Genomic DNA, 20,003 nt, shown 5'->3' on the forward strand with positions numbered 1-20,003 from the left:
TCCGTTATTTCCTGAGAAAGGAACAACTGGCTGTCACAACTTATGTAATTGAAAGTTGTTTTTCTTTCCTGGTTTGGATTTTGGTTTAACGTGCATGTTATATAGAGCAATTATTTCATGAGATGGAAAATATTCAAGTAGTTTAAAATGGAGAGAAATGGGAAAAAGTAATATTAAGAGTGATGGAAGAGGTGGGACACTTTAAAGTGCCTGACTGTCTTCTCGAAATTGAGATATTTATAGCAGCAGTCTCTTTTTAAAAATAAAAGTGGAGTTCTGAGTCATCTTGATCCTTTTGAAATTTTAGCCAAACTAGTTTATTTAGAGAATTGTTTATGTATGTAAAGCTGTGAAAAGTTTTCTCTGAGATTATACATCAGTATTAATATTTCATGGTTTTGTTGTAAGAAGACAAGGTATATTTTAAATTTTTTCTTTCAATGACTCTGCTATGTTAGTATAGTTAAAAATAAATAAATAATGCTTTCGTCTCTTAGGCAAAATTCCAGTCTGTTTATCAAAAACATCTGTTTGTTAATTGTTGTATTTTACTTTTAATTCACTTAGTTGCTGTGCAGTTCTTTGATTTGTCCATATTTTTTCATGTGGCTTGAAATTACTTAACAGAAAATAATATTTCTAATATAAACTTGATTTCCCTCTACAAGTTTACAAAAGAAAAATCATATAAAGCTTCCTTGAATACAAAGTTAATGCATATTTTGGCTGGCAAATAAATCCCCTAGATACTGTTCTGCATTATTAAATGGTCCCTAGAAAATGGCTCCATATTTTAATATTGCATTCTTCACCACAAATACTTGTTTAAAAATGTAAGGAGGATTTAAGTTTCACTTTATTTTGCTTTTTCTGTCTCTATAATATTATTTTGCTGTTATTTACCATTGTACTTTTTATTTAAATGTGTACTAAAGAACTCCACTCCATTATGCTGCTGCCAATTGTAATTATCAGTGCCTGTTTGCCCTTGTGGGATCTGGAGCTAGTGTGAATGACCTTGATGAGAGGGGTTGTACACCTCTGCACTATGCAGCTGCATCAGACACAGATGGGAAGTAAGTGGCATACTTTGTACTAAAGCCTTTCTCATTAGGAACATTTGAGCTGTGAATGTCATGTATGCTCTGCCTTCAGATTTGCCAGATGCATTTTTTGTATTTTTAGAGATGGAACTTGACAATGTATTGTTCATTGTATATAAAGTACATTATGTAACAAATATTTCAGAGGGGGGGAAAACGAACAATAGTAAAATGTATTGTAATAATTTTGTTATGTGCTATAATGGAGATGTCTTAATTCAGGAATTCATTGGGAATAGAGGTTTTAATCCCATCTGCTGTATAGTGGTTGGGTAAATATCTTTTGTGGGGGTTATTAAGACAGCTCTGAGCAGTAGAGTCATTTTGCTTTACAAACAAATTCTGATGAAGAATGGTGTCTTATGGAGTGTTCTTAATATTGCCCCAAAAATCTGCATAATTAGTCAGGAATGCACTGTGAAGCTAGACTGTGAATCACAGTAGGCCTACAGCAGGATATATATGAACTCATCATTTCAATATAAGATGCTTCTTCCATTTGTTACCTGATTAAAATAGTCCCATTTGGCATTACAACTCTGTCTCTTGAGAGCGTAAATTTTTGTGATATAGTTACACTTTTACTAATGAAATGCATCCAGAATCTTTCATAAATCCAGAAATCTCTTACATATGTTTATTTTGTACCTAATGGTTATATTGTACATGCTTATTAATGCCCTAAAAGCTGTCATGCAAAGTGTATATAGATAGCATAAAATTGATGAGGTTACTTAAGCTGCAGATATTGCATATCTTGAGGAGACTCGAGAAGAGCAGCACTTGCTTGTGCACACACTCATGTGTACTGGTCATGGTGTGCTTTTCACATGCATACAGTGACTCCTTCACTGGAGAAGTGCTGCTTTGTGCCATATTGTCTTGTTTTAATACAGCACCTTTGAAAAGGTGAGGTAGCAATAGGAATGAGGTGGCATATAACTTACACATTGGGTTTTGAAGGCTAAATAAAGAATATTATCGTGGCCATTGAACTTACATTTGAAGAACATCCCTTTTTTATGTAAAGCCAGATTTCAAAATAAAACTGTTGCTTTTTAGAGATACTTTCAATTCCTGCTGCAGTTTCCTGAGATAATTTTTCACTCTTACAAGTTGAGCTAGGATTAATTTTAGCTTCCCCGTTGCTCTGAAAACCTCCAAACTATAATGGTTCTTCAGATGACATCGTTTTGCCATCTGTCTTACAAAAGGCACAAGCGAAAATGGTGATGACAATACTGCAGAGCTTTGTGAGGCAACTCAAAGAATTGTCTGTGGGACCCACGTGGTATTGCCCTTCTGATTAACATTTGGGTCTCTGGAAGACAGACTGCAAAGCAGAATGGCCTGAGGAGAAGCTTTTTATATTGATGCAGCAAGATGATTAGTAACAGCTGGAAAACCAGTGCTGCTCAACTCATATTCAGAACAGGAATTAAGTTAAAATGATTATTCAGTTGGAATATAAAGCCTGGGAAAAAACATGTCAGAAAGCCATCTATATAGAAATTCCAAATGTATTTGTGTGTGATTTTACGTTCTTTGTTCAGACATCTTTAAAGACGGAGTTTAGAGATGAGGATGTTTTTGTTGAAAATTACATTCTGGTTTGTTCCAGTTTAGAAGTATTTCTTCTGTATCTTTAACAAATGCTTCTGATCTGGAACAAACACCAGTAAGCCTCATTTTGACAAGATTAGAGAGAAAAATGTGATTTCAGAATGAGGTAAAATAAGCAGACTCTTAGGGGAGAAAAAAACCATGCTGTTTCTATGTTAGAATTTTCTAATGGACAGTTCACCAATAAGCATATGGGAAATAAATTTAACTTACCTGGGCTTTCAGAAAGTTCGATTAATCTCTTTTTTTAAGAGACCTGTTGAGGACAGTTAAGTATATGGAAGATGCAAAGTTAATCTCTTTCTTGGATGCAAAGAAACATCAAAAGTAATTATCTGGTTTGCACTGAAAGAATGGGTACTTGAGCATTTTTAGTAGACTTAGCTTCCTGCATCATATTTACTGTATTGTGGGTTTTTTGAGCACATACATAGAGAAGATACACAAGTGTAGAAATTTAGGTAGCCAAGGCCAGTGATGTGTAAAGTTTACTAATGAGCCATGAATTTTAACACAGAATCGCTGATTAAAATTAACGAAGAAAGTTAGATGAGTGGACAAATAAAATGTAAGAACTGTGATTTTTACTTAATGAGACAAATTGACATGTCTTTGAGTTCTCAGAAATCTCATCCCATTTTAATTCAAATAAAAACATGCTAGCATGGTTGCCATTAAGAAAATCCAGGCATTTGTTTACTGGGCAAATAAAATCTGAGTTAATTGGTTTAAAAACGTAGATGTGCTTTACAGGTAGCTTTTTATTAGATATGCTGAACTTATTGTAAAGTTACTTACATCTTACGTTACATATGTTACTCTCTAAAACTCAGCATTTTTACCTTTTTCACTCCCTGCTTAAGTCCTATTCTCCTTTATGCTGGGCACAAAATGATGAAAGTCAGACTGCACCTTGGCATTGCTTCTGCTTGTCTCAACTTTTTAATGAGGCAGAGTCCTCTGTAACGAGACACTTCCTTGTTCATAGATTTTCCTGCAGCTTTTTGCCCCTTTAATCTTCACTCACCTGGTTTGTTACTTTCAACCTTTGTTTGCAAAGCAAATGTCAGGTCTTACTTCAGCAAATAGCTGTTGTTGTGCATGAGGTTATCAGGCCCTTGACCTGGTACAGCTGTTTTACTTGTGCTGAAATGTGTTTCCATTTCATCGCGGCTGGTACTGGTTCTCGTTCAGCTGATGAATTTGCACTGTTCCATCTGCTGACTCCAGGCTGTTCCTTGAAGGAACTCAGAATTCCGATGTTGAAGCATCATGCTGTCTTCCCTCAGGAGATGGCTGGTTTTGTAGGATTTCTGCCTGTATTTCTCCAAGGACTGAATGGGGTTTTTTGGGGTTTTGAATGATCAAGTTTGCACTCCTAATGGCATTGATCAGGGGGCAGGTTAGGATTCCTGCCACCTCCTCCTGAAAGTTTTCCACATGACATCACAGCATATCCATGTCATACAACTAAAAATGTTGAAATTCCCTTGAACTTTCTACCAAACAATTTTCAATGAGATAAATGGGAACTAGAACCCTCATGTATATCCATTTGTCACTACTGATAATGGTAATCTGTGAGACCTTTAGGTAAACTGTGTCAAGAAAGAAATATTCCAAGCTGGATTTGACAGGATAATATATTTTTATCTTCGTATGCATTTTGTTTAATTGATAAAGAAGTATTTAGTGATCCCAGAGAGAAGGGATGTTGACCTGTTGTACACTTCAGGAAAACAAATGGCTTCACCAACAAGTTCAGGGTCGTGATAGTGACTTTGTAAAATGTTGCTGAAATTATAGACAACATAAAATTATGAATTATTAGAGTTATTGATTGGAATAATTTAGTGTGCACACATGGAGTCTCTTAAAAAAAGAAAACCAGGGAGAAAGTGAGCTAACTTGAATCCCCTATTTTTCATCCTTCTGACTGAGTGTCTGTGGTTGAAACTGTGCTGATCATGCTCTGCCTTATAACTTTGTGTAATGAAAGTAAGGAATGGTAGGATGGATATAAGTATGTAAACAACTAAGTCTGTTTACTGTATAAACAAGTCAAAAAACTAGTGTCTGGTTGTGGAAGTGTATGTGTGTGTGACTCCAGGATACCACCATGGTTGTCTTCCTTTTGTAATAAGTATGAAAGAATGTACTGATGCAGGAAAACATACAAAATGGTAATCATTGATATTAGGAAAGGTAACTGCAGTTGTGTCATCTAGGAGAAAAATAGCCATGAAACACAAGTTTTAACCAAGTCAGATAATTCAGAAGATGCGGAGGATGTCTGCAGAGTAGGAGTCTTTCAAATTTTGGAAGTTTTGTGATTGACCTTAACTTTTAATGTAATGAGTTAGCTGTTTTCTAGTCCTAGCCTATGTTGTACATTAAATCAGTGTCCCTGTGTGCTGTATTCTATTTTCCAGTTGAATTGGAACAATTTATCACTTAACATTAAGTTGAAATTCAACATTTAGATACATGGTTGCATATGTCAATTTGAATAGGTGCCTGGAATACTTGCTAAGAAATGATGCCAATCCGGGGATCCGAGACAAACAAGGATACAATGCAGTTCATTATTCAGCAGCCTATGGTCATCGCTTGTGTCTTGAATTGGTAAGAAAACGTATCATAGATGAAAGCTGTAACAGCTGCTCTCACACAGTGTGATGGAGAGGCCAGGGGATTCTTCCACCTTGGTTCTAAACCTGTAAGCTGGGTCAATATTGTTTTTCAGCCTCTGTAAGCATAAATATTTAAGCATTTGGTATTCCTAAAACAGAAGAAGGTGAGGAGCTAAGATGCTGGATACTGACTTTAAAGATAATACATTCTCAGATGAGTAGAGGACATCCTTTGGTTGAGAATGTGGAATATTAGTTTTGTTTTGTTTCTTAACTTAGACTATACTTCTAATTTTTTTTGCTGATGGCTGAAATAAAATAACCATCAAGAACTTCTAAGAAATTTCATGAAGGTCATTAGAAGGAGCAAATGACAATATAGGGAAAACCTGTAAAGAAAGAGTGCCTTATAAAATTAATTCATGTAGTTACAGTAACTACTGGCCAGATATTTTAGATAATAAAGCCTTAGTTAGTTTTTTATTACTCCTTTTGCACAAATGTATATGTTATCTGATATGCTGTGTTATACAGTTTCAGTATTTTTATTCCAATTGCAGTTTTATATTCAAATGTGTTCAAACATGAATTCTTACTGTTTTTAATTGCAGATTGCAAGCGAAACACCTCTAGATGTTGTAAGTGTATTATTTCTCACTGTTAAAGTACTGCTATACAGCAAAAGAGAACATGTAATTTCAAAAATAATGCTTATTTTTAGACTTATTCAACCATTTCTTCAATGCATAAATATATTATTTAATTTCAACTACAGTTTAGATTTAATTGCACTTTGGAATTTTAAAATAGGAAATTATTTTTTAAGCCATGTACTTTTTTACTTAAACAATTGTATGACCATGTTATAAAACTGTGATAATGAAAACATGATTTGAATGTATGTTGTGTTCTTCAGCCAATTTGAATGTTTTAATTCTACTTGTGTACTCAATTAAATGGTCTTGAAAAAGACCCAGAATGAAAACTTTTGGATACATCCGAAAGTAACAGATAGAAATGTATATACACATAGGTATTTTAATGCCATACTGCCTCTGCCTTTTTTGAGACCATTTTTTCTCTCTCAGAAATGTTTTTCTGTTCTGAGAAGTCAATCCTGCCTTCTGGCCTTTCATATTGTTTTCTTGCTGATGTTTCACCTAATCTAAAAGCTTACTTGGTTGGTTGGTTGGTTTTTCATTTTTTCCTGCTGCTATCACCTGTCCTTGTCTTCTCTTTGTATACATTTCATCTATATTATTTCATATGGCTGCTTCAGAAAAAATGATTTTAACTTAGTTTCTGATTTAATTATTGCTTTGTTATGCAAAATTTACCAACTGGGCTTAGGGGCTGGATATGGGGGAAGGGTTGCAGTTACTGTGATTCAAACTCTGTAAAAGGTTGAAGGAGATCAGGAGATAGTAATTTTATATTATTCTTCCTGGTTTTTTTCCTTTTCAAGCTGTGTATACTGGAAACTATAGCAATTATTGCTAAGTGTTTTTAAAGATGAGGGGTTTTGCACTTACTCTGACTTTCTCTCTCTAAGCTAATGGAAACATCAGGTACTGACATGCTGAATGATTCAGACAACAGAGCACCTATAAGTCCACTGCATTTAGCTGTAAGTGTTTTGTTCTTTAGTGATGACAGCTCTTCTAGTGGCACACAGTGGTTGCACAGGTTTATCCATTCTGAATTTTTTCAAAATAGCTTAATAACAATAAAAATGCAAACATATGCACTAATATTCCTGAATGAGGTATACAGGGTGATTTTTGCATTTCACTTGAAACTTGCTTCATGGAACAACTTTCATGTGGAATCTTCTAATTAAGATTTATGTTATAGTTTATACTAATGAAACTTTTATAAGACTTGTTCTGTAAGTAATTATGACTTTTTTTTAATGACCACATTGTTTTACTCTCCTTGTTGTTTAGTAAGAGAAATATTTTTCTTTAATACTTGAAGAAAGATTTTCACAGAGTAGTGTAGGACAGTGATGAAACTGTCTATACAAATATACTCAAAATACAGAGTAAGCAGCTGAATACGTAGCTTTCATCTTTTCACTGAACTTCAGGCAAATGAAAAACCACACTGTACTATCTGAAAATAGAGTAAGTCTCATGCAGTACCTATATATATATCGCCAAAGGAAAAAATAATCCTTAATGCTGGTAAATGACAGCTATTTGTACTGTATTCTTTTTATTGGATTTTTTAAATACTTCATGTAAAAAGCTAACTGGAATTACTTAAATTTGCTTATGCTCCTCACTTCAAATAATCTCAGTATGATGTAACTATGACGTAAAGCAATGAAACATGCAGTATTCAAAGTACTGTTAGTTTTACAAATTGAAGACAGATGATTTTGTGAAAGTAGTTGCAGCTGCTGAAAGGATAAAACAAAAAAATAGATAGATAGATAGATAGATAGATAGATAGATAGATAGATAGATAGATAGATAGATAGATAGATAGATAAAATAGAGAAAAAAACCACCAACCTTTTTGCTGAAATAGTGGGATTTTTTAAATTAGTCATAACTGTTGTAACTACTTATGTGCTATATCAGTACCTCTTCTAAATATTAAAACAAAAATGCTATCTTAATGGTTTCATTCATATAGTCCTGGTAAGAAAGAAAAAAAATGTGAAGAATGGGAAAACTGAAGAATTTTCTTATTCTTGTAGGCCTATCATGGCCACCATCAAGCTCTGGAAGTGCTGGTACAGTCACTGCTGGACCTTGATGTGAGGAATAACAATGGAAGGACACCACTGGATCTTGCTGCCTTTAAGGGACATGTGGAATGTGTAGATGTGCTCATTAATCAGGGAGCATCCATCTTGGTGAAAGATTATGTTGTAAAGAGAACTCCAATACATGCTGCAGGTATGTTCTAAAATTTTGTCTTTTGAGGTGGATCATCTTTGTATTTCAAAGTCTAATTAATGTTCTAAGAAACAATGTTTAGGAATAGATGATAAAGTATAATGAAACAGTTTTGAGTAGAAAGCACTATTAATCTAGTAATCATTTTGGCTCAAGGAGTGCTGTTCCACACTTCCCTCTGGAAGGGTACCTTGTCCTTGTCCATTCAACTGGCTGAGCTAGCTGTGCTGATGGGTGTCAGCACACAGCCCAAACTTAGATAGGTGAATTGTGTTGCCTGTCTTGGCAGTAAAATACTTCTAGAAATGACTGGAGTCTTGGAGAATTTTGACACTTTTTGAGAAGAGACATGAAAATTTACTTGGATTTTTTCCAAGGATTTAAATGACTCCTGAACATTTTCAAGGTAATAGCAGTCCTTTTCTCGCTGAATTTCCTAGAAAATATGTCTAAGCCTACCTTTCTCAGAGTCTAGCATTCATACTCTATTCTTATTTTTTTCTCTCTCTGAAAATAGGCTTATTAAAGTTGACATTTATAGTAATGCTGTTACAGAAATGTTGCTGTTAAAAGAGCATTATATACAAAATATCATTTTATTTGTTGTCCATGAGCACAAGCTGTATTCTTCTATTTGATTTAGCTTTCTTAACTTGTGTTAGCATTTCTGTCAGCTACAGAAGCATGAATTGTTGCTGTTCTTATGTGGACTGAATACTGCAGCTGTAGGTCAGAAACAATTTCCGTTCCAAGAAGCAATCATTTATCTTTCATGAGCTGCATTTAAATGTGATTTCTCAATTTTTTGTTTCTTTTTTTTTCCCCATGTCTTTTAACTGCTTGGTTTATTACATCTATACATTACATTTCCTTCCCCTTTCTAAGTGTGATTTCAGTTATTATTTTATAACTATGCTCATGCTACACTTGTTAACAAAATCTGTATATCATTTGCTAAGTATGTGGTTATCTGTGCCTTTAAACAAGCAAAACTTATGCTAATTACTATATTTAATTATTTCTTCTTGTGGATGTCATATAAGCATATATTCTAATTATGGTTAATGTGTGCAATCTCATTTATATGTAAAAAAGAATTGTTGGCAATTGACAGCTTGACTCAATTATTTTTAATACTGTACAGTTGAGAATACCTGATTTCTGAAATTATTTTCTAGTGTTCATATTTTAAGCTATAACAATGGTAAAGCTGTACAATGAGTTTTCAAGCTAATGGGCTTTAGTCTGAGCAGGCTAGTGCTCTGTTTGAGCTATATACTCAAAGGCAATTAATGTAAACCCCTTATTTTTATAATGTTTTACAGCTACAAATGGTCATTCAGAATGTTTGCGGCTATTGATAGGAAATGCAGAACCACAGAATGCAGTGGACATTCAAGATGGAAATGGACAGTGAGTTTAAATGATAGACATTCCATTCTTCACAAGTTATTGTATTTCATAAAAGGACAAACTAAATATTTTACAGTGGTGATTTTTAACTTATTATTTTAAAGAGAGATTGTATTTGAATTTGGACAAATACAACTGTGTGTATTGCAATAAACATAATGTTGGTAGTGAAAAATGTTCAGTTGGGAGGGAACTAAAATGTGTCTTATTGTCTAGATGCTGAGAAAATGGATTCTAGTAACTGAATCAGGACTTTGCAATTAGGGGATGTGAATTTATTTTCTTGAATCTATAAACCAAATGACTGGCATTCTCAGAGTGAAGGTAGTGCCAGAGGAGATCATTCATGACGTGAATTTTAACAATTTTAACCAGAAGGATAGTAGTTGCTGTAGTTCAGCTGAGTGCTAGTCTATTACATTTCCAGGTAGATTATACTGTATTTTGCTCTCTGCTTAGGACTCCTCTGATGATGTCAGTTCTCAACGGGCACACGGACTGCGTTTATTCACTCCTTAACAAAGGAGCAAATGTAGATGCCAAAGATAAGTGGGGAAGGACAGCATTGCATAGAGGGGTAAGATAATATTCCTTCTCTTTTCTTGAGCGTTTTATACGTCCTTATTTCAAGAACAGACTTAGTATGTGGTGGTATTCAATTTCTCATTATTCTCATCTTGCCATTCTTAGTTTTAATCGTCTTTTTAGTTGCATTCAAAAGGCTGGTTTTTGCCTGTTTGCAACCTACCCTCAGAATTCTTTTGTAATTCTAGAGTGTCTTAATCTTGCTGTAAAGTGTTGATTGGAGAGGTCCTGGAGTACAGCTTTTTGTTGAGGGTGGGGAGTTAGTGTTTATGGGAGGAAGAAGTGTGATGCATGCCATATTCCAAATATTTTGTTTGTAGTTTCTGCCAGATAAGACAATTGAATGAGCCCTAGAGATTAGCAGTTCATTCCATGTTATTCCAAGAAAATATTCTGTCATCAAGATTACAAGACACTGCCATTTTTCCAAAAGAATCACAGCTTTCAAGTTTAAGAATAATAACTTATTTTGCTTATTTTGTTATTAATTAAAAATGCAAGGGATTTGCCTGAGGTTTGCTTGCTTTAGTTATACACCTTGGCTTATATACATGAATATTTTCCAACTCGCTCTTTCCTCTCCCTCTTACAGGCAGTTACCGGGCATGAGGAATGTGTGGAAGCATTGCTCCAACATGGTGCTAAGTCCTTACTACGAGACTGTAGGGGACGAACCCCTATACACTTGTCAGCTGCCTGTGGCCATATAGGTGTTCTGGGAGCTCTCCTGCAGTCAGCTACATCAGTGGATGCAGTACCTGCAATAGCAGACAATCATGGCTACACATCACTGCATTGGGCCTGCTATAATGGTAACATACAGCCAAGTTAAAATACGGCTCTAAATGTGTTTGTTTATACTGAGGTAGAAGTTATTATTCCGTAGAAAAGCAACATATAAAGTCTGTCCTCCTTCTGTTTGTATTAGTCAATGGGAGAATATGACAGATGTGGTATCTTGAAGAGGAATATATTAACATCTAATACATAATAAGAGATGTTTATTTTTGTCCTATATTTTTGTCCTATATTTTTGTTATATATGATCTTCTTAGTTTTATGCCTCAAGGAGTTTTTCAAGAAATTCAGCATAGTATCCTTGAATAGAAATGGGCCACATATCCCAAAAACATAACCTTCACGGGGAGTCTTGGGAGGAATGTTTTCAGATTAAATCTGTTTTTAAACTTGCTTCATATCAACCATGATAGGCATAAGAAGCTAAAATATATAAAAGTGATTGCATAAGAATTTATTTTTTTCTTCACTGATACTTTTCATGGATTTGAGAGTGAGGGAGGCCTTAAAAGATAGGAAATTCATTCAGCTCCTTTGCTAAAGATTTTGTTCTGTATGTTCATCTCTGACGTAGTAGAGGTTGTCATTTATTTCACCTCTGAGTGACATGATAGAGAAAAATGAAGAAGTAAGTGTTTATTCCAATTATTATTAAGTTAATAACTACTGAGCTGATGCAGCTGGGTGATAATTTGAACTAAAATAATGTCTCTATCACATTCATAAAATTAAACTCTTGCAGCTTGGTCCATTTTCACAGCGGCGACAATCTGAATAAAACAGAACTGAGAGAAATGCTTGATTTGTAGGATGAAAATTTGACAGGACTTACGAAAATTCAAATCTTTAGACATCAGTGAATGTTGAGCTAAGGTATTCTATGTATAGGCATTGAAGATCAAACAAATAGGTACCATTGTTAGCTGCCTGTCCAGCAGCAGGGTATAGAATTTTTAAAATATTAGTATGATGGGTTGAACGTGTTCTTTTTAAGATTTTGTTACGACTGTCGCCTTCATTTTTCTTTGGGTTTAGCAATTCAGTGGAACAAAAATAAAGCTCAAATGGTGGAGATGTTTTCATGTAGACAAAGTGATGAATGTACAGAAGAGTTTGAAATTCAAAGGTGTAAAGAATTAAACTAATTGTTCTGGATATTTTTCAGACATCATGAGATACGTTCTAAATTTAATAAAATTTACAGTTTGATTTTCAGGATTCTAAAAATACCTTAGTTCCTTAACGTAATCCTGTTGAATATAACCAGTCTTTCTTAGAAACTTTGAAATAAAATATTGCTTAATCTAATTTAGATATGTATTTTTTGTCGTAATCCATCATTATACCTTTTCCCTTTTTTGTAATACCTAACTCTTACATTTGCTTTAGGTCATGACAGTTGTGTAGAGCTGCTTCTGGAACAGGAAATTTTTCAGAAAATGGAAGGAAATTCTTTCAGTCCCTTGCATTGTGCTGTGTAAGGAAGTGTAAAATTATTCTTCATATATTTCATTGCTGTATATAACAAAAGATTTATCATTCTGTAAATAACAGCCTGTTTAATTCATTATAGGATAAATGACAATGAAGGTGCTGCAGAAATGTTAATTGATACGCTAGGTGCTGGTATTGTAAATTCAACAGATTCGAAAGGAAGGTAAGAGTATAAATGCACAAAAGAATGTTTGTAATGTCATACTCCAGCTGTGCTTAATTCTTCAATCATTTGGGGGTTTTGTATTTGCTAGTTATGTTAATTCCTCATTCCCCAGTTTTATTCTCTGAAGGTTTATTTTTTTTTTCTGTGCTAGAAATAAATTTTGGATTTTTAAAAATCCTGTTCTGATTTAATAAACTTGGATTAGCTTTTCATTATACAGGCAAGTTAGAGCATGTTTTAAATTGTATCACTTTGTGGATATCATTTTATACATCTTTTAATTTTTCTGAATCAAATTGTATCTCTGTTATAAACTACATGGGGGGGAATTATTTGAAACTAGAAGGTGACTTTCTAAAGGCAGCAATCACAACTCCAGCAATACTGATTGCAGAGGATCAGTGGGAGGGACTGCCCAGACCTTTGTATTTGTAGGATCTGTCAGGATGTTCCTTTGAATAAAGTAGAAAGCATGGCTGAACATGGCCATACTCTCTTTTGATCTCTTGTAGAACTCCTCTGCATGCAGCAGCTTTTACAGATCACGTCGAGTGTCTACAGCTTCTGCTTGGTCACAGTGCTCAAGTAAATGCTGTAGATTCTTCTGGGAAAACACCTTTAATGATGGCTGCAGAAAATGGACAGACGAATACAGTTGGTAAAGAGAAAACTTTTTATATCTCTGCTCTTAGCTTTGTTAATCTTACTATGGGTGAAGTAGCCTTATAGTTAACATTCTTGTGAACATATCTGGTCAAAATTCTGTTTTCATTTTGCACAAATGTGAGCCATTTAGATTTTAAGGAATATGCTTTTAGTTAATACAAATCTTTATTTCCCCAGAGGTGCTGGTTAGCAGTGCTAAGGCTGATCTGACTTTGCAAGACAGTTCTAAGAACACAGCACTCCATTTGGCTTGCAGCAAGGTGTGTGTGGTCTGACTTACCAGTGCTGCGCTTTGTGTTATCAAGCACTGTTTGAAAATACTGTGACTTTGAAAAAGCATTCAAAGCAATTTGTGAAGAGTATTTGCTGTATGACAGATGTTTGTTCTGTGTTTAAGGGTCATGAAACTAGTGCCTTGTTAATACTGGAGAAGATTACGGATAGAAACCTCATCAATGCCACCAATGCAGCCTTGCAAACGTACGTATCAGCAGTGAGGGTATTTTAAAGATGAGTTCTTGGTGTATATCTTGCTCATAAAGAGGCATCTTTTTCAGATTTTTTTTTTCCCCAGACTGGTTGAATTTTAATTGTTTATCAGGTACCAAAAGTTAAATTGACTTGGAATTGAAACGGTGTTTGGCTCATACCTGAAGTTCCAATTTTAGATGGGTGAAAGGGATGATAAATAAAACATTGTTGTGATTCCTGTGTGGAATTACTGCAATCCACTGAGATTACCTGTGAACCAATATTTTTCTATTTTAAAAATTATCCAAATTTTCAATTAAAATTCGCTTCAGTTAACAACTCATTCAAGGCAAGCTAAGATTTGGTCTTCAAAGATAGCTACTTAAAACAAAAAACACCAACTACCTGAACTGTGCTTTTATTCTTCAGCATGCTTTCTATTTCATGTTTTGAGGATGAAACACTGCTATTAAATATCATGGAGAATATGCTATTCCTAAATGTTCCTAAAGATCTTCTCTCAAGTAGAATTAAGCCTATTTTGTTAGCCCAAATCATAAGGAAAGCTTAGAAATGTATAGTATGTCATACCAATCAGGATGGGCTATTAAAATGACTCTTCTGTGTTTTTTCCTTTTAGAGAATATGTTTGTGTTACAGACAATACTTGATATCTCATGTGTAGCCAAGTTGGGCACATGAATTGTTACACTGCTTTAATAATGCTAGCACAGATCATTTAGAAAAAAAAAAAAGAAAACACTGGAACTTGTAAGCAACTTGAATATTGTTCTGGCATTACATCCCTTCTGGAATCTTGTCTTATTTAAACTCCTGCAGTTCTTCCAGCTATTCCCTGAGATCTGCTTGAGATCTGCTTGAACTAAGGAGTTAAAATAGTAAGACTCCTTCCTTTGCTTTTGCTGCTCACCATGGTGCACTTCAGGCAGCTTGAAATAACCAGAAAGCAGGAAAGGGATTGATTGCCTCTTTCTGGCTTGAAGCAAGGATGTCTTGAGAGAAGGAAAACAAAAATGAGATGGGAACAGAAGTGGGAAAGTACGCTACCACTGGCTCTTGTAATTCCACCCACGTGCCTTGGCTCTGATCGAGAGATGTCATGGGGGAAAATAGGTACACATTTGCACCTCCATAAAATGTTTATATAAATTGCAAGGTTTTAACAGATGTTTAAAATATCACTGCTTTAACAAATGTTTAATAACTGAATTGACTTTCTGAACAGCTTAAACAAAGTCCTTCTTTGTGGCATGATACGAATTAAAATTGTTTGTCTCTATATTAAAATTATTTTAATTACAGTACATTTTTCAGTATGTCCATGGTGTGCGATAATTCTTGAATTTTTAATATTTTAATATAAGCACCGTAGGTACAGCTGCTCCTATTTGTATCTTTTACATTTCTGGTCTCTAGGTAAGGCACTTGTTTCCAACTCAAAATATAGTTCACAGTTAACTTGAACAACTTTAAGAATCTTAGAATGAATGAAGAGTAATATAGAGCAGAGGGGAAGTAAGCTGTTTATCCTGTTTCCTGCTGAGTGGTGGTAGGGTTTTATTTAAGCCAGTGGGAACCAATTCTGAAAAACTTGCATTTGAAAAAGATAGAATATTTGAGATAAAGCTACACTTTCCTTCATAGATCAAGGCAACACAAAATTGATTTGTGGTTAATAGTTTGAAGTTTTGAAAAGTAATCTGCTTTTCTCGCTTCATGCATTATACTGTGAAATATTTTTTTAATCTCTAATCTCAGTGGAATATAGTGGTTTCTAAAAGACAGATTGATTAAATGCTTTTGTATCTCTTGTAAGCATTTACATGCAATAAAATATGACTACCGTCCGGCTGTTAGGGTTCTAGTGATTGATGCAGTGATATGCAGTAACTCTCAGATGTGAAAATATCTGTTACAACAGTTGAGTGAAGGATTTATCAACAGTAGGGCGCGAGGCGTTTCTGACATTTTAACATAATAAAGTCCATAAGCAGGCAGGTCTTTGCTAGCAGCTGCTTCCTCACTGTGTGCTGCCATAAAAAGAAGAAAGTTCACAATTGGTATTGTAGTTTCTTTGCAATCAGAAAAGAGATCGTCTGTTTTTCCCATCTTAATTATTATATCTATGATATTTATATAATGTGTGAATAACACAGGAGTATAAGTACTGCATCTAACTAGATGCAAGCTACCTATCTTACTTAATAACTTGTTCTAAGGTTTATATATGAGTTTGCTTGTCTTCACAGACCTCTGCATGTTGCTGCTCGAAATGGACTAACGGTTGTAGTTCAAGAGCTTTTAGGGAAGGGAGCAAGTGTACTTGCTGTAGATGAAAATGGTAAGAAAAATTTAACTTTGTTTCCCTGTAAGGAACTGTGGTTCTAAACTCAACTCCCTGAAAAGCAATAACTCTGTGGAAACTTCATATGAGCCTTGCAGTAGGTCCTCCAAAGAAGAAAATGCATTGGTGATGGATCATTTTAGCAAAGCAGCAGAAGTATAAGGATAGTGAAAACTTTTCAGAACTATGCGGGTCATGGCCTAAAAGTGTTTGGTTTGCATTTGTAGTTTTATGATGCACTATAAATGTAGTTTTATGATGCACCTAGAAATGCACTGGCTGTGGCATACCAAAAATGGTCCAAAAAAAATAGTGTTCGATGTAAAATACAACTCTCAGCTGTTAAGAAGCTGGATTGAATTGCTATTCATTTTGTCACACTAGGTATATCAGGGTTAGCTTTTAAAAACAAATATCAAGTATTTCAGTTACTGGTCTCAAGCTTCTGGCTTTTTGGAGTTTTTTTGCACATAGAAGTAAGAAAAATTAACTGTTTTATCAAGAGAATAAATCATGCACCTTGTAAGAACAAAAGAAAACTAGATCTACTGACTAATTTGCGTGTTTTCATGTAAGACATCTGTGGTCCTCAGAAACTGTACTTTTAAAAGTGTAGGAGCTCCATCTCTTATACCCCAATGTGTCTTAAATGAAAGCTGTAGCTGGGACTGGGGAGTGGATTGCTTTTTGTTGGATTTTTTGTTTGTTTCCTTTGGTTTCTTTTTCCAGAAGGCACATGCCTAATTAATAGTTATAATTATTTTTCCACTTTGAAAAGTTTTTCCTCTCTTAATGTTCATAGTGACTTTCTCTGTGTGTTTCTCAGATTACACTGCGTAAATTCACATGAGTGACTCAAAGATCATTCCTTGCCTAAATTAGGGGACAGGGGGATCTGCTAAACGAAACTCCCTAAAATTAAAAGATTGGAAAATATATAGTTTTTATTTCTATTTCTTATCACATGTATGCTGACTGGAGAACTTTGCATCTTTGTGGGCTTCTGATGTGCAACCAGCCAGTCCCTTGTAAGACAAAGATCCCTTGGATCTCTGACATAACAGAAGAAAAACATTTGTGTCAAAGTTCTCTGGCAGCCTGGGAATCTAAAAATCTTCTTTTTAATTCTGTTCATATTTCAAATTTTAAAGTAACTGAGTGTTATCTTTTTTTCACTGTGGTTCTTTTCTTTCTATTAGCAATTGCTTTTTTTATAAAATTTTAAGCAGCCTTGAGAATATTCACCAGGAATTCTTTTTCTGACTGAAGAAATACGCACTGGAATATTTTGGATCACAACACTGACATTCTCTTACTTTAGCATAGTCCAGATAAGTTCAGAGATCTTATTCAGAAATGCCACACAAGTTTGGCATTTCAGATAGAATTAGATTAAATGGTAATTTAGTTTTAATTTTAGAAAGTTTCACTGTTTTGCATGGAAGAATGTCTTAATATATGGAACATGTAACCAGCAGGACCTTTGTTGTTATGGAGTGATGATCCACTTTTTGTCTTTGAAATTGTCCCTTTCTGTAAAAGCTGCATTGACTTTTTGCAAGCAGTCTCTATTTGTATCTACAGCTGTATAAATTGAGTCCTCTGCTGCTGGATCTGAGCTATAATCATTGTTGAAAAATATGAGCCTTGAAAAAAATTCAATGTCTCTCCAATAACCTGCATTTCAGTTTATAAATAATTTATAAGATATTTAAAACTCTAGATTTGAAGTCACACTGCTTTTGTTAGTGTGGTGAGATCACTTTGGTTTAAGAATTAATGTCAGGAAAAAATTAATCCTCTTGGTTCTTAAAAGAGTAAATGCAACTGAAAAAGCAAATTAACTGTCCAGTATACTTTCCAAAAGCAGTCATGTTGAGGGTTCATTCTCAGTTCTGTATCAGTTCTTATTCACATCTTTCAGTTCTTTTCCCATGTTTCCACACCAATCATGATGAAATTTAGATCACTTGCATTTGCAAAATACTGTTGAATTTGACATTATTTATGTAAGTTTGCCTGTCTTAAAAGAAATTACTAGGTTTTTCTTTCATTTGACTCCATATGAAGTTTTACTTTTGGTCACTCAACCAACTTCTCAATTTTTTTTTTTTGTTCTGTAGTCTATTTAACTTTCTAGGCTAGCTATATTTCCTGGTATAGTCTGTCTTCTGTTTGTCAAATGCACGTGCACCACAGCAGTGAGAGGAGGCATTCTCTGGAGACTCCATAGTATGAAGGTTTCTCTTTCTAGATTCATCATTACAGTTATCGTTGGCCTTTCAAGCTTTCTAAAAAAAAAGGGGGAGGGGGGTTTGCTTTGGGATTTTCTGGATGTTGGGGGTTTTGTTGTCTTTTTTTGTCTAGTTCTTTTTTCCAAGCATTGTATTCTAGTTTATATTGGAGTTCCAGTTTTCTGGAAGGAATTTTTCTGCGAGTGCTTACAAGATGACTCGTTCCTCAGACTCTCATCTCTTTTCCAGTAACACTTCCTTGAGTTTATCTTGGGAACTCTTGTTGCACTGGCTGCATTAATAACCCTCTGATTTTGCTTTAGGTGTCTTCATGGAAACTTTCAACTCCCAGGGTTAGGGGGCAGCTCTGTGTTTGGGCAGGGGAAGCCCTAGTCTTAATTCAGTGTCCATCACACAGGCTCCATTTTCTGTTCTGCAAGGAGGCTGCCTCAGCTCACTCTGCTTCTGTTGTCCCATCTACAAATGATGATAGTAATTTTGTTGTTTTGTGAAGGCTTATGCAGGTACAACCAGTATGGAATATGGGGAACATTGTACCAGAATTGAGTAGGAGTATTTCAGTGGAGTCGGTATGTTTAGCAACATACTCTTAAAATTTAAAGTATTTATAGCTATTGTTGCCCTGACATATGAATGATCATTTTACAGTTAAGTGACATAAAAATATAATTTGTTCTTTTAAATTTAAATTAATATAGGCCAAAATAAAGTGGTAGAGGACACAGATGTCAGACTTTCATGGTGCAAGCTATGTCTAAGGCAAGAATAAAACTGTGATATTTCATTCCTGCTTATGAAAGCCAGGAGCTTAAGACTTATAATTGAATATTAATATAAACACAGTTTTTAGTGAACAAAGAACTTTTAACAAAAGCAAGTATTCTGTTTGATCTTTACACTGGCCTGTTTTATGATGAACTGGGATGCTCTGTTCCAGAAGGAATGTAAGTATGAATACTCAAGATCTTAGCAGTCTTTAAAAGGGGGGGAGGGAGCCAAAAAAAAAAAACTAAAAAGGTAGCAGGTGACTGCTTGTTTTTCTTCTTTAAACTATTATCAAATTACATAAGGGAAAGAAATGGTGTTTAATATGACCAACTGGAATAAACTTACTTTTTGTGTCATCTTACCTTCATACAACCTCCAGCAATTGTAGATATTAAATGGTGTGCATCTGGGTATCAGTTCTGAGCCTTCTGTTCTGCCTTACATGCCTGAAATGCAGTCATCATCCAAGTGTGGCAAGCACTGGCCCTTGCTTCTGAATCCTCTCAAAATGTATCTCTTCTGCAGACTGTCACTGTTAACTCTGAGCTGTTTAAGTGCTGTGGTACCTTACTAACAATGAAAACATCTGCTGCGCTGCACTTCTGTACGGCCCTATCGCATGGTCAGCTGGTGCGTTTTGTGCTTGAATTATCTGTGTTTCCTTGGATTGTATGCTCCTTTGGGCAGGGACTGTTGTCTTGCTCCGTTCCAAGCATCAAGCACAAGGTCTGTCCCGAGCAAATAATAGTTCAAC

At 34.8% G+C, this 20,003-nt stretch overlaps 1 protein-coding gene across 7 annotated transcripts in view; it reads left to right on the plus strand.

The window, feature by feature from the left end:
- ANKRD28 (ankyrin repeat domain 28) overlaps positions 1-20,003 on the plus strand; it is a 118,766-nt gene that overhangs the window by 95,204 nt on the left and 3,559 nt on the right. For 2 of the 7 annotated variants that reach the window (XM_064673795.1, XM_064673787.1), the window contains exons 14-27: positions 936-1,076; positions 5,240-5,351; positions 5,971-5,997; positions 6,912-6,986; positions 8,067-8,268; positions 9,594-9,681; positions 10,141-10,258; positions 10,859-11,078; positions 12,454-12,541; positions 12,638-12,721; positions 13,237-13,382; positions 13,568-13,650; positions 13,788-13,870; positions 16,132-16,223. In XM_064673795.1, the coding sequence (XP_064529865.1) occupies positions 936-1,076; positions 5,240-5,351; positions 5,971-5,997; positions 6,912-6,986; positions 8,067-8,268; positions 9,594-9,681; positions 10,141-10,258; positions 10,859-11,078; positions 12,454-12,541; positions 12,638-12,721; positions 13,237-13,382; positions 13,568-13,650; positions 13,788-13,870; positions 16,132-16,223 (1,559 nt within the window). Of the gene's footprint in view, positions 1-935; positions 1,077-5,239; positions 5,352-5,970; positions 5,998-6,911; positions 6,987-8,066; positions 8,269-9,593; positions 9,682-10,140; positions 10,259-10,858; positions 11,079-12,453; positions 12,542-12,618; positions 12,722-13,236; positions 13,383-13,567; positions 13,651-13,787; positions 13,871-16,131; positions 16,224-19,774; positions 19,880-20,003 lie in introns of those variants that run through there. The other 5 variants (XM_064673815.1, XM_064673805.1, XR_010434827.1 and 2 more) reach the window with 4 other exon arrangements.

The sequence above is a fragment of the Pseudopipra pipra genome, chromosome 1, assembly GCF_036250125.1.
Source record: "Pseudopipra pipra isolate bDixPip1 chromosome 1, bDixPip1.hap1, whole genome shotgun sequence".
Taxonomy (NCBI): domain Eukaryota; kingdom Metazoa; phylum Chordata; class Aves; order Passeriformes; family Pipridae; genus Pseudopipra; species Pseudopipra pipra.